The sequence below is a fragment of the Pagrus pagrus genome (assembly GCF_965226575.1).
Source record: "Pagrus pagrus genome assembly, chromosome: 13".
Classification (NCBI taxonomy): Eukaryota; Metazoa; Chordata; class Actinopteri; order Spariformes; family Sparidae; genus Pagrus; species Pagrus pagrus.
Window position 1 is genome coordinate 23,840,090 of NC_140197.1, and position 12,499 is coordinate 23,852,588.

General features: G+C 40.1%; 2 protein-coding genes across 6 annotated transcripts; one reads left to right on the forward strand and one right to left on the reverse strand.

The window, feature by feature from the left end:
• The first annotated feature begins 32 nt into the window (after positions 1 to 32).
• On the forward strand, positions 33 to 9,858 carry nkiras2 (NFKB inhibitor interacting Ras-like 2). 4 transcript variants are annotated; one of them, XM_084372602.1, is made up of 4 exons: positions 33 to 217; positions 7,515 to 7,631; positions 7,979 to 8,220; positions 8,342 to 9,858. In XM_084372602.1, the coding sequence occupies exons 2-4, from the start codon at positions 7,538 to 7,540 to the stop codon at positions 8,582 to 8,584; spliced, it is 579 nt and encodes a 192-aa protein (XP_084228728.1). In that variant the 5' UTR covers positions 33 to 217; positions 7,515 to 7,537; the 3' UTR covers positions 8,585 to 9,858. The 4 variants fall into 4 exon arrangements, with proteins under 4 accessions (XP_084228728.1, XP_084228729.1, XP_084228727.1 ...); XM_084372603.1 differs by lacking the exon at positions 33 to 217 and adding an exon at positions 4,123 to 4,182; XM_084372601.1 differs by lacking the exon at positions 33 to 217 and adding an exon at positions 6,986 to 7,087.
• On the reverse strand, positions 175 to 7,069 carry dnajc7 (DnaJ (Hsp40) homolog, subfamily C, member 7). 2 transcript variants are annotated; one of them, XM_084372598.1, is made up of 14 exons: positions 6,945 to 7,069; positions 6,079 to 6,167; positions 5,834 to 5,958; positions 5,030 to 5,143; positions 4,771 to 4,845; positions 4,561 to 4,679; positions 3,646 to 3,799; positions 3,346 to 3,510; positions 2,990 to 3,081; positions 2,754 to 2,827; positions 2,520 to 2,666; positions 1,858 to 2,010; positions 1,628 to 1,699; positions 175 to 1,537 (listed from the first exon to the last, which is right to left on the reverse strand). In XM_084372598.1, exons 1-14 carry the CDS (start codon positions 7,007 to 7,009, stop codon positions 1,500 to 1,502), a joined length of 1,482 nt encoding a protein of 493 aa, XP_084228724.1. In that variant the 5' UTR covers positions 7,010 to 7,069; the 3' UTR covers positions 175 to 1,499. The 2 variants fall into 2 exon arrangements, with proteins under 2 accessions (XP_084228724.1, XP_084228725.1); XM_084372599.1 differs by having other exon boundaries at positions 1,637 to 1,699; positions 6,945 to 7,068.
• Positions 9,859 to 12,499: the final 2,641 nt, after the last annotated feature.

The following is a 12,499-nucleotide window of genomic DNA, read 5'->3' on the forward strand; positions in this document are numbered from 1 at the left end:
AGCGGCGCCATCTTGTGCCCGCCTCGCTTAGTACAACTCCAATATCAGTTTTAATGTGGCACAAAATTTAAGCTTTCATTGTGTATATTTGTTGTTAATATAATTCATATTAATTCACTAAGTGTTCATTATCAACACTAATACTATGCAACCAAAACACAAGAAAACAAACAGTTTAGGGGAAACCCAGAGGAGGCCAACTTTATTGACATGGCTGGTAAGTTTCAAGGGCAAAGACTGGATGGTTTCGCCATAAGGGCAAAAATAATGAGAGCAAAGATGAGGACGCTTTTCTTTTCTTCACGACATGCACCGAGAGAACACCACACTCATCAGGAAGTAACCGAACATTACCAGGTTTCCATTATTACACACTTTCTTAGACAATAGCGAACACATACCACGTGTCATACACATGTATTCTTACGCTTATCTGTTGCATGGAGTAAAATTAGACAGCTTGCATCACAAAGAACACAGAGCACAATCTATTTCTGCGCAATATTTCGTGCACACCAAGCAAAAACAATTATCTTCCTGAATTTTGTGTCAAAGGGATGCATACTCTGTGCCCCTTTGAAACTTTTTAGATGACAGAAAAGTGTCCTCATCTCACATGGATGGTTCTATCAGACAGCAAATTTACAATAAATATACATATGAAAATAAAAAAAAATGGAAAAAACAATCAACTATCATCACAAATCAACACTTTACATTCCAGTAAAATGTACAATGCAGCAATCTGTGAATGGCAACATCAAACATAAAACGTGTGACAACAAGAAGGAGAGGGACCAAAGTCAGCACAGCTGTCTCCACTGCCATCTTTCTGTGTGCTTCAGCTGTACTGTGTGTGTACGTCTACGCTCCAGCTGTTGTGAATTTAAAAAATATGCTCAAGTACTTCTATTGGCTTATGACATGGAGGCAGTTTTCAGTGCGAATTCGTAGCAGCCAACTGTCTGTCTGACAGATTCTTCAAAGGGGGGGAGGCGCCGCTTGCTCAGGGATTTTCTTCCGAAATCATTAAGCAAGTTATTTACTTTCATGCAGAGAGTACCCGCTCAGCAGTAAGTTGAGCCGAGCCGGATAATAGCTTGCTCAATTCTCAGTTGCATCTTAGGAGTTTCCCCAGGATCCCTAAAAGCTCTGATAATATAGCTGCACAATCTCTCCTATCTCAAAAATAGAGAGAATATTTGGACCAGGGTTGTTAGCCATTACTGACTTCAAAGTTTGTTTCATTCTGTGAGGAAGAAAACCAAATCCAAAACCAGTAACACTATCAACTCAGTTTGAGACATCTTGGTGTCCTTGCTAAACGGGCTTTAAATCATTTGTTGCATGTGGTCATTGGGTTGCATTCATTCAGTCAATGGCATAGACAAGAATCTGACTTGCAATCAGTCAGTCATTAAATATGGATGGTGAGTTGGGGGGTTGACATTGTCGAAAAGTCCTGACGTTGTAACGGTTTAGGTAGAAGAATCCTCCAATTAACCAAATTGGAAGAAGAAATTTCCTGGTCCAGATGCTGAAACAAACAACAAACGGGTCAATAACTGATGTATTCTCAAAGTATAGAAAAGCATACTTACTCAAATCAGTTTTGCATGATACGCACAGGAATTACCTTCAAAACTAAAACCTCCTGGGCCCCCGAAGAACGCCTTGAAAATGTTGTTGGCATCAAAATCTGGTGGAGACGAAAAGAACATCAGCACAGAACTTTAAAGCTGGGTCCTCACTTAGCCGTTTGATAATAAAGGTAGTTAATTAGCTCAGACATGATTTGCAGTTTAGTCTGATTTCACCCTTGAGACCTCCCACCCCAAGGATTGCCCAGGTGCTGACCTCCCATGTTCATGCCGTCATCCTCCAGATCCTGACCGCTGTCGTAGCGAGCCTTCTTCTTTGCGTCTGAAAGCACGCTGAAAGCCTCGCCCACCTCCTTGAATTTCTTCTCCTCTTCCTTCTGCACCTCAGGACTAGCTCCACTGTGACGGTCTAAAAAAAGAAGGGGAAAAAAAAGAAGAATCACAAATGTAATTTTGGCCGAGGTTCAACTGTCTACAGTTTCATGGCTGCCCTCGTAATAAGTGGCTTAACCGTTTGTTGATGAGAAGAGTCTCGGTCGACCAAGTTTTAATTCGTCATTAGTCACAGAAAATGCAAAAAAGCAAGTTAATTTGTAAGCATTCATCATCCATTATGTTGAAAAGTCCCGAGTATATGTTTAAGTGAAGTTGGAAGTTATTCATTTCCATGTTCTGAATGATGAATTGTTCAGTCTCATTGCTGGTTGTTCGACTCATTCAGAATCAATACTGCTGTTGCCATTAGCACTGTCGTTGACAGGCGATTTGCTTGCCCAGAAAATATATTTAGATACTTAAATATCATAAATGTGCCACAACTACCTGGCAAGGAAAGTCTTTAGTTGGGTGCTGCCCTGGCCCTAGTAGAATTGCACAGTTATTTAGTTATTAGAGATCTTTTTCGGTTCAGTTAAGCACCTGGGTGATGTAAAAGCGCCCGTTTGCGGTAAGCTTTCTTGATCTCATCTTCTGTGGCGTGCTTATCCACCCCGAGCACTTTGTAGTAATCTTTCCGCTTGCTTTTCTTCAACTCCAGCTGGGCATTTTTCAGGAAGTGCTTGTGTTCTGGAGAGTAAAAAGAAAAAACAGGGTAAAAACCACTTATCCTTGCCGAAAACTGCAACAGCAAAGATGGAGGAATTGGCTTCTCACCTTTTGTCTTCTCTGTCTGGTAAACCTTCTCGTAGTCTCGCACTGCCTCTTCATACTGCTCTGTGTCCATATAGCTGCAGCAGAGAACACACAAGCCTGTTATTGCTTCTTTACCCACTTTGTACAAATCCACGATATGAGTTTAGATAATGACACTGTATTCTGTTGGACTGAAAACCAAATACATTATAACTTACTCTCTCTATTAACAACCAAGTTAGAGAACCTGGACATACCACTGTGCTCTCCGTAAATAGGCCTTGATGTAGGTCTCATCCAGTTTAATGGCCTTCGTGCAGTCTTCAATGGCCTGTTCTAGTTTCTTCAGCTTTTAAAGAAAAAGAAGAGAGAGTCACCATCTGAGGCAGAGTCAGAGAGAGAGAAGTAGTGACCTAGTTCTCTTGATGTGATAGCAGAAAGTTCAACATGGCAAAGATAACAAAAAACTTGGACTGCCCGAGGGGCAGGATGAGAACTTTGCACAGTTTGTACATATGCTATCCTATGAACAACTACATGCGAGTGTGTGATGCATGGGTGATGATACGTATGTGATTATAAATCACTGTGATGTCAAATTCCTGTTCCTTACCTTAGATCCAACAGTGGCCCTATTACAGAACAGCTTGGCATTAGTCTTGATGTTGTTGGGGTCTATTGTTAGTGCTTCAGAATACAGCTCGTACGCTGCCTCAAAGTTTCCCTCCTTGAACGCCTTGTTCCCCTCCTCCTTCTTGGCTTTCAGTGCTTTGGCATTCTGGGAAGACAACACACAGAACAACCTTAGAAGCTCCTCTGGGTTAGACAATACACTAATGGATCGATTTATAGGAATTAATATAAATTAAAAGTTTATTGGATTTATAAATCTTTTATCAACTGAATTACTCACTCTGCAAGCGAGCCGAGCCTTGTCATGATCAGGAGCCATACGCAGGGCCTGGACAAAAAACTGGACAGCCTTGTCAATGCAGTCCTCATAGTACAGACAGAGTCCACGCACGTACAGTGCATCTGCATTAGTGGAGTCCATCCGCAGAATATCACTAAACAGAGGAAAATAATTCATATTAATGCTAAAAGAAAAAATACAGGTAAAAGAGAAATATGAACAAAATATGGCATTTTATATCATCATCTTTAAATGTTTAGCTCATTTATGAAAAACTACAACATACTGCAGAATCTATGTGCTTCGTCAGACAGTGTAAAAGGACGCCATGGTGTAGCAGCTGATCATTAACGAGCGAACAGACATATCCTTAATGGAAGGAGAGCACCAGCCAAAGTTATTAATTTCCTGCTTCAATTGGGAGAATGACTTTCACCATCTCCTTCTCCTGAAGGCATTTCCCAGAGAATCTTCATTTTCAAAGCGGGGTGATCAATTCAAGGGATGTGCCATTTTTGAAGCACTGTGATTATGAAGGTAAGATCAAGTTTTAACTTCTTCAGCTGGTGCGTCGAATCTATAACTCTTTAGAAAATAAAAACAGAGATGTGCTTCATAGTTTTTAAAGATATCAGGTGTTAGGCCCATGGATTCCATTTATCTGGCCAACTCGGCTCAACATGAAATATGAAACATTTATAATTACTACTTTCAAGTCATATTTCATGGTTTACCTGTTTCTACAGGGCTCTGGGATGAAGACTTGCTCTTTTGTTTGACTGACTGATAAGAATTACAATAATATGTTATTGAGTTGGTCTGGCACATGCACACCCTTGTGTTTTAATCTGCCTTCACCCTGCAGTCTTTGTTACAAATTCCAATAATGTCAAGTTTTCAAACATGTCCTCTTACCTGGCTACTGACTGAGCCTCGGGGTAGCGCCCCAGCAGGGCTAAGCACTCTGCCTTCAGTATCTTGAACCTGTGACATGCTGGGGCAGGCTCCAAAGCACGGTCCATGCAAAATACAACCTAGAGACAACCACAGCACACTTGTCTGTAACTGTTGACATATCACATAATTGACAGCATTAAATATGATTGTGACAACTGTGTAACTTACCATCCTGAAGTCTCTCTTATCAAATCCGATTTCTGCCATTCTCTCATATTCAAGGATGGATTCTGCATTCTTCAGCTGACAAAGGAATGTGTAGTGTTCAGTGAGAAGACCATTAAGTCAATTATCTGATCTCCTCTAAAACCACTCAATACTAGACCTTTCTTCTTTTATTTGCATTAGCTTGGCCAACGCTTATGTGATAATGGATAATCATGTCCAAGTTGTCAGATCATGCTCTGCCAAACGGAGGCTGACTCACCTCCTGCTGGGCCTGGCTGTTGTCATTCTCTAATTCCAGAACCCTCTGGAAACAGCGGCTGGCAGCCATAGCATTGCCAAGAGACAGGTGGCACTTGCCCTCTCGCAGATGGCCCTGTAGGGAAAAGACTTACAGTTCACAAACTGACTTCCCATTCTTACTCAAATCAGCTGGGCCTTGTTTACCAAAAACTAAACCATGGCTAGCCCTAATTTACTGCTTTGTTACAGGACTAACTTTTTTTAATCCTGTCTATAAAATCACAATGCTGGTAACATATGGAAAAAAGGATGTATTTTGATTGTTTTGACAGATATTACAATTTCAGTAAGATTAACGATTGTTGAGAATGATTATTTTTGCATCCGAATCTTCATTTTCACTGAGAAAACTATCAAAATCACGATGATGTCACATTTGTCAGGGTCTGTACCAAATAAACATGTTCTCTTACATCTGGCGAACAAGATTTGTAGACCAGGGCATCTCTGCAGCACTACAGTATTCCATTTTATTTTTCTATTTATCAAAACATCGATATTGCCATATTACAATTTGAATGTTATTTCAATTAATTGTGCTTGCCTAATCATGTTATTTACACACATTACTGCAAGAAAATCAAATACATTTACGTCCCTTCTATGGACAAGAATGTAAGAAGAAGAGGCAGGCATATGGAAAGCTTATGCAGCAAAACAACACTCAGAACAGGATATACTTAACAATGTACAGTAAAGTACAGCAGTACAAGAGTAGATTTCCCCTCATAAAGATTTTAACAGTTTGTTTCCCAACACCTGCCTTCATGAAGGAGTTATCTAGTCGTACTGCTTGCTGGGAATCCTCTAAAGCCTCTCTGTACCGACCCAACATCATTAGTGTCGCTGCCCGGTTTCCGTAGTAGCTTGCATTCTTCGGACACATGTCTGTATAATAAAAAAAAAAAAAGTTATTGATATCCTATAAAAGCCAGGCAGAGCTTGTTTTCTCATACAAACACAAAATCAATATCACCCCATCAAGCCAAGTTATTTAGGCATAATTACCTATGGCCTTGGTGTAATAATTGAATGCTTCAGCGTAATCCTTCTTGATATAAAAGGCATTGCCTTGCTCTTTGAAGCCCTCTGCTTCCCTGTGTAAAAATGGGCAGTAAGACAGATATAATAATGGCAAAAACTAAGATCAGTTCTGTTATGGACAGAGCATGACTGTACAGCTGTGTGTCAGTAGTCAACTGGCTGGGTTTGTCCGACACGACTTCTTCTCTGCAAACATTATTCCTTTAAGTTGAGTCCCGTCTGAGTACACATGCACAATAACATGTAAACAGAGCATGTCCAGGACTGTGAGTGAACGTATGCATTTCAGAGAGCTTGCTGGCCTGAGTTGGCTAAACATAGAAATAGCCAAAGCAGCAGCAGCAGCAGGGCAGAAGTGCCAATCAAACACGTAGTTATTCTGTGAAGCAGAGAGGGAGCAGAGCCAGGAACATATGACACCATGTTGTGGGCCACTGCCATGACTTTTTTTTGGAAGCCTTTCATGTTTTACATCACGACCACACATTGAGATCATGGTGTCATTAACTAGTTCGCCAGCTACTTCACATATCGCAATGTTGTTAACGCAGATCAACTTTTACACTTGACGGGCAACGGTAGATTTGAAGATATCATGGTGTGCCTGACTGCAAGCCAGACAAATCCCAGCACATCCAGCTAAGTGGATGGCAACCGAGCTAAACACGATCCAGGGCAGCTAGCTAAACAGTTAGCGGTAGCGCGCTGCTTCGCTTTCATAGTGCGACGAGAAATTGAACATGTCACTGTCTTTGGATGAAACATGTCAGTATGATACACAGTTACAGATGTATTTCGGTCGCTGACAACACAGAGGTAACTTATATTACCTTTCCAATTCTTCGTCACTTAGCAGTTCCATGTCAGGATCCATATCGCAGTCGTCAGTCGCCATTTTGCCGTGAATGAGAAGGGGCGGGGCCACATCTACTGCAGAAGTTACGTACAGTGTAAACAGGAAGTAGCCCGTTAGGTAAGAAGAGCTGTTTGCTTACAGGTAGAAATATCCTCATACTTCATATATATGTCTCCACAGGTAGACAATGTCGGCGTCACGACACAACTTTTATCCGTGTTAGTCACTTTCAGATGACATTCGCTACTTGTTATGTAATATCGTAGCTCTGCAGCTCACCGAAAGCTAATGCTAAGCTAGTTCCTGACGTTAGCATAGTCGTTACTGCAATATACTGTGTCAGAAAGACATTTCCTATGTATGCTATCTAGCTGTTTTTCGCTCTAAAACAGCAGTTGTCAATAACGGACTCAGATCTAATTTTAGCAACCTTGCTACTGAAATGCGCAGCACATTGCGATGCGGTGTATTTACACTGTAACGTGTCGATAATAAAGCCTGATTCAACAGTTTTCCATCAGTGTATGTTTTCTCCGAAAAACAGATTTTCTGACCTGAGAGTGAGTCATGGGCAAAAGCTGTAAAGTGGTTGTGTGTGGCCAGGCTGCAGTTGGGAAAACGGCGGTATTGGAACAACTACTGTATGCCAATCATGTTGCAGGTATGTTGTGTTTACAGTAATAATGTTTATGTATTACTAAATGAAGCGTTATAACTATATTATATTAGTGCAAACACTAAATACTGCTCTGCTTTCAGTGAGGCACTTATAGGAGCAGCCAGGACTTACAATGAGGACCTGCTAGCACAAATAACACAATGAGTGATATAAAGCTTTGTGATAGGACCCTTGAAGGATAAAAACTGAGACTGGGTCTTTTCATTTTGTGTAGAATAATACTACAGATCTTAGTACATTCCAGTTTAAAACAATCAAGACAAGCAGTTGTCTTATACGTGTGCAGTATATCACTCTGTATGTGCTTGTCTTTGTTTTCCCACTGTTAGGCTCAGAACCCATGGAGACCTTGGAGGACATCTACATTGGATCCATAGAAACTGACCGTGGCACAAGAGAGCAGGTCCGCTTCTATGACACACGCGGACTCCGTGATGGGATGGAGTTTCCTCGACATTACTACACTTTTGCCGATGGCTTTGTACTTGTCTACAGCATTGACAGTAAAGAGTCCTTCAAGCGGATGGAGGCCCTCAAGAAGGACATCGACCGCCACAGAGACAAGAAAGAGGTGAGGAGTGAATCAATTTACAATGTATATGTGTGAAGGCTCATTTGGGGCTGCTTATATACAGTTTGTTGTTGTTTCCTTACACTGATGTTGAGCTAACCTGATTATCCCGATTCCCCAGGTGACCATTGTTGTGCTCGGTAACAAGCTGGACAAGCAAGATGAGAGAAGAGTTGATTCTAACCTGGCCCAGAACTGGGCGAAGAACGAAAAGGTGCGTCTGTGGGAGGTGTCGGTGGTGGACCGGCGCACGCTGATTGAGCCCTTTGTCTACCTGGCCAGCAAAATGACCCAGCCACAGAGCAAGTCCACTTTCCCTCTCAGTCGCAATAAGAATAAGGGCAGTGGGTCTACAGATAGCTGAATGAACAGACACTGTATTTATGTTCAAGAGGGAGGAAAAAGGGAGAAGAGGTGTGTTAAAGGGAGCTTAGTTTTGCTATAGATCAATTTTGATATGAAGGATTGAGGCAGTTAGAGCTGATTTGAGAATGTGGAGGAGTGATGATGACAGAAAAGGCAGAATGATTGTATGGATATTTATATACAGTGAGAACTGTTCATATTGGCATCTATATTTGATGTTTTGGTGAAATACTACTTTTCTTATAAATGAGTAAAATGCTGATTTTTGCCACATTAGCTCAGAAATTAAAAGCCAGGGATTTTTGTTCGTCATTCCCCATTTTATTAGGTTGGATTATGACCAAACTATTCATCCACATTCTTCACAGTTACCACTGTTGACATCAGCAGTCATATTTGGACCTACATAATGTAGTTTTTTAACTACTGACAATCAACATTTCGATCTCAGTTTGAAAACTTTTTAGACTCATGGCGCTCCCTGCATAGATGAATTAGGACCTAGCACTTGCGTGCACTGGCTACTATTTTATTTACATGTACGCTACATGTATATACACAGACTGAATCACGAATTGCAGCAGGCACTCGTTTTAGCTAACTACTTCGTCACACAAATGCTGAATTCCAAATGTTTTACTAGATATGATAGGTGAAGGGATTTTATTGATACATTACTGATGATGTCAGTTACATTTCTCTTTGTTGATCTGGAGATTCGTTACACTACATATCCTCTTTGCTGAGACTCAGTGTTGGATGTTGTAGAGTGAATGATTGACATTCCTTATCACATATTGCCTTTAGCAATTAAAATATGAGATAAAAGATGTTCAGATGAAAGGCAGTTTCTGCAGGCTCAGGTGCTACTTTTTTTCTGGTTGCGACACATGACTTAAAGCACTCTACATTGTAAAATGTTGATCACGACTCATCATATGATCAGTTAGTTACTGCTGAAGCTGAAGCTGGTATATTTTTTACTGAGCTGTAAAATAAAACCCTAAAGTATGACCATTGAACTGTTTTTTTCAGGGTGCAACATGAGTCAGAATATGAGCAGCTTTTGATGTTTCTTTAATTGAAAAGAGGGCATGTGTTGATACTGTCTTGAATATTCATGTTTGTGCCTGTTCTATCAACACTATGTATGATATGTGCAACTTTTTTTGTGATATCAAGCTTTTATGTATTAATATCCATTAAATGCATTCACTTGATATTTGTTTGCATGTTTTGTAAACAAATTAAATGATTTTTTTCTGTGCCTAACCAGAATTTTTGGTTATCTTTTATTTCAGAGTCACAAATTATTGTGCATTTGAAATTTAAAAGCAAAAAAGCACATCCCTCATAGCTGTGACCTAATGAGGAGGAATTTGGTCTATTGTCTCTGTGACTTCTGACCTTCTCACATGTGAAGGATGAGAAACATGGGAGTTTAGTGACAGAAAAGCTTAGACCCAGTTGAAAAGCTTCAAATAAACTCAACCACAAGCACAATCACTGATTTTTAGTTAACCTACACTGCAGTATGATTCGTGGCCAGCAGATGTCTCTGATCTCCTAGTAAAACAAGTTGTATGTTCACATATATTTTCGTTTTATGGGAAGTATCAATGTATACCAGTCATTTCCCCTGGGATCTCTGCTTTAGACTGCTACTAATCTGTGGTGACAACAATCTTTAAAGCGGTGCACTGATATGATAATTTGTTGCTTCTAATGTCAGTAATAAATGTGCCTGTTGGTCTATGAGGGTCTATAAGAGAGACAGAAAATACATAATTCAATGTGCAATCTATTTAAAAACTGTCCAGACATTAAAAATATATTTATTTACTTATTATATCTCGTACATTGCAATCATGTCTGTCTTCTGTAGCTGAGTAGACTGAGGTCTACAACAGAAAAGTGTTATTAAAACAGCTCTTTATTAATACAGTTATTATAAATACTGATATCACTGCTGTCATTTGTAATAATCACCCTGATAATGAGCTTTTTGTTACATTAACACTGACACTAGATAGTCAATTCAGACACTATACCACACAATACTTCTGTTAAAACCCTTCAAAATAAAACATAAAGAGACAGCAGTGTTTCAGTATTCTGTTCACTAGCAAGAAGCAAGTATGTAAATAGAAGTGGACAAAACATTCACAAAGGTATTATTTATAGCAAAGGTGTGTATTGTACTGTAGTTCAAGATGCAGGGATTCATAGTATCTGATAAGTGTACATTACAACATAATATGCTGTTGAATATCCTTTTTGATACATCTGGAGGATGATAATAATCACTATTATTGCCACAATGTAATAACGTTCCATACTGACACCTCATGATACCACTAGCTGAGAAAAATCAATGCATTTGTAATATACACTGAATGAACACAGTCTTGTTGCTTTGAGAGGGTTTGATGATATCTAGCACTTGGTTTGTAGGTTGTAAATTCAGGCTTTTGGTGCAGCCGATGGTTCAGTTGGTGGAGCGTTCACCCCCTTTACAGAGGCTGTGTCCTCGCCCCAGCGACCCAGGGTTCAAACGTGACCTGTGGCCCTTTGCTGCATGTCATCCCCCTCTCTAAGCTCTACTATCCAATAAAGCCACAAAAAAGGCAAATCATTTATTTTAATAAATTCAGTCTTTTAAAGAAAATCCACTGAAACAAAATGATTCATTTGAGATTAAAACTCAAATCATACGAACATTTAGATCATGCTGCATGCAAAATCATCAACTGTCATGCAATAAACTGCCTTCATGAGTTTAAATATGGAACAATTGAAAGTGAAATATTCATGACAAACACTTTCAGGAGAAATAATCCCCCACTGTGTTGAAACACTGATTGTTGGAAATGCTGGGGTACAATATATGCCGACGACTGATTACATGCTTTTTTACACTCGTGAACTGACACCAAACCATCAGTGGAGTTCTGTAAAATTGAGGTAGTTTTGTTGTTTAGGTTATTTTAAAAAAGGAGTTACTAGAACATCAATTATTTCGGCATTCTGTATCCGTCAAAAAAGTCAAATTTGTGCAGTGGCTTCCTATAAACCAGTTTGGGAGTAAAAAGAGTGGCAGTCTGACAAGGTCAGAGATGTTTCTGCAGAGGAAATTATATGCTGGTTCCATACGGGCGTGTTGACTGGAGAGGTTAATGCAAGATAATGAGAAAACCTCAAGTGGAACATTTATGAAATGATATTACACTCACCTTAGTTTCCCCACGGGGTGCTATCATGTACCATCTCATTTCAATCTTGTTCTTTTTAATGACTAGAACTGAGCCACCGCGCTGATGTTACCCAGTTATTGTATCACACATTTGGACTTTATGCACACAGTGGAGTTCATTTTATCTCTCCAAGTTCTGACAGAGAGAGGCTCCTGTAGGTTGTCGAAGTCTTTCTGTGTAATGGCTCCGTTTCTGCAGTGACCCACATTAGATCCACAACACAAAATGTGAAATACACACTACGGGCGTGCAAGAGTGAGGCATCGATTTGTCACTCGCCTGTGTGATTTATGAACCTTCCTCTTCCTTCAGACTACGCTGACCACAAAAGAGAAATTCACACTTGCTAGACACAGTCACAGGCTAACAAGGTGATGCCCTTGTGTTGCTACCAGTAAGACTCTTTTACCGTTGCATGACAGCGCGTCTCACAACTGCAGCTGAGCATCCAGCTCTCCCAGAGGACTCATAAAATAGATAACATTGTGTCCTCCTCTTGTTTTGTTTTTTTTGTTTTTTTGTTTTGTGAAGAGAAAATAGACTTCAGCCCTGGAAGCTGCTCCTCTTTTCACAGTTGCCATCATGAAGCATCAGATTAACAGAACAATCCCACACAGCAGTGAACACACACAGTCTAAATGGCACTCTCTGTGGGCTTG

What these genes read in the sequence shown, in the direction of transcription:
- dnajc7 (XM_084372598.1), bottom strand. Translation starts at nt 7,009, where the DNA reads ATGGCGACTGACGACTGCGATATGGATCCTGACATGGAACTGCTAAGT. An exon ending in ATAAGAGAGACTTCAGGATG is followed by an intron (nt 4,680 to 4,770) that starts GTAAGTTACACA and finishes GGTTGTCTCTAG; the next exon opens with GTTGTATTTTGCATGGACCG. An exon ending in TGACGGCATGAACATGGGAG is followed by an intron (nt 1,700 to 1,857) that starts GTCAGCACCTGG and finishes CGTCTCCACCAG; the next exon opens with ATTTTGATGCCAACAACATT.
- nkiras2 (XM_084372602.1), top strand. Translation starts at nt 7,538, where the DNA reads ATGGGCAAAAGCTGTAAAGTGGTTGTGTGTGGCCAGGCTGCAGTTGGG. An exon ending in GTATGCCAATCATGTTGCAG is followed by an intron (nt 7,632 to 7,978) that starts GTATGTTGTGTT and finishes TCCCACTGTTAG; the next exon opens with GCTCAGAACCCATGGAGACC. An exon ending in GCCACAGAGACAAGAAAGAG is followed by an intron (nt 8,221 to 8,341) that starts GTGAGGAGTGAA and finishes CCGATTCCCCAG; the next exon opens with GTGACCATTGTTGTGCTCGG.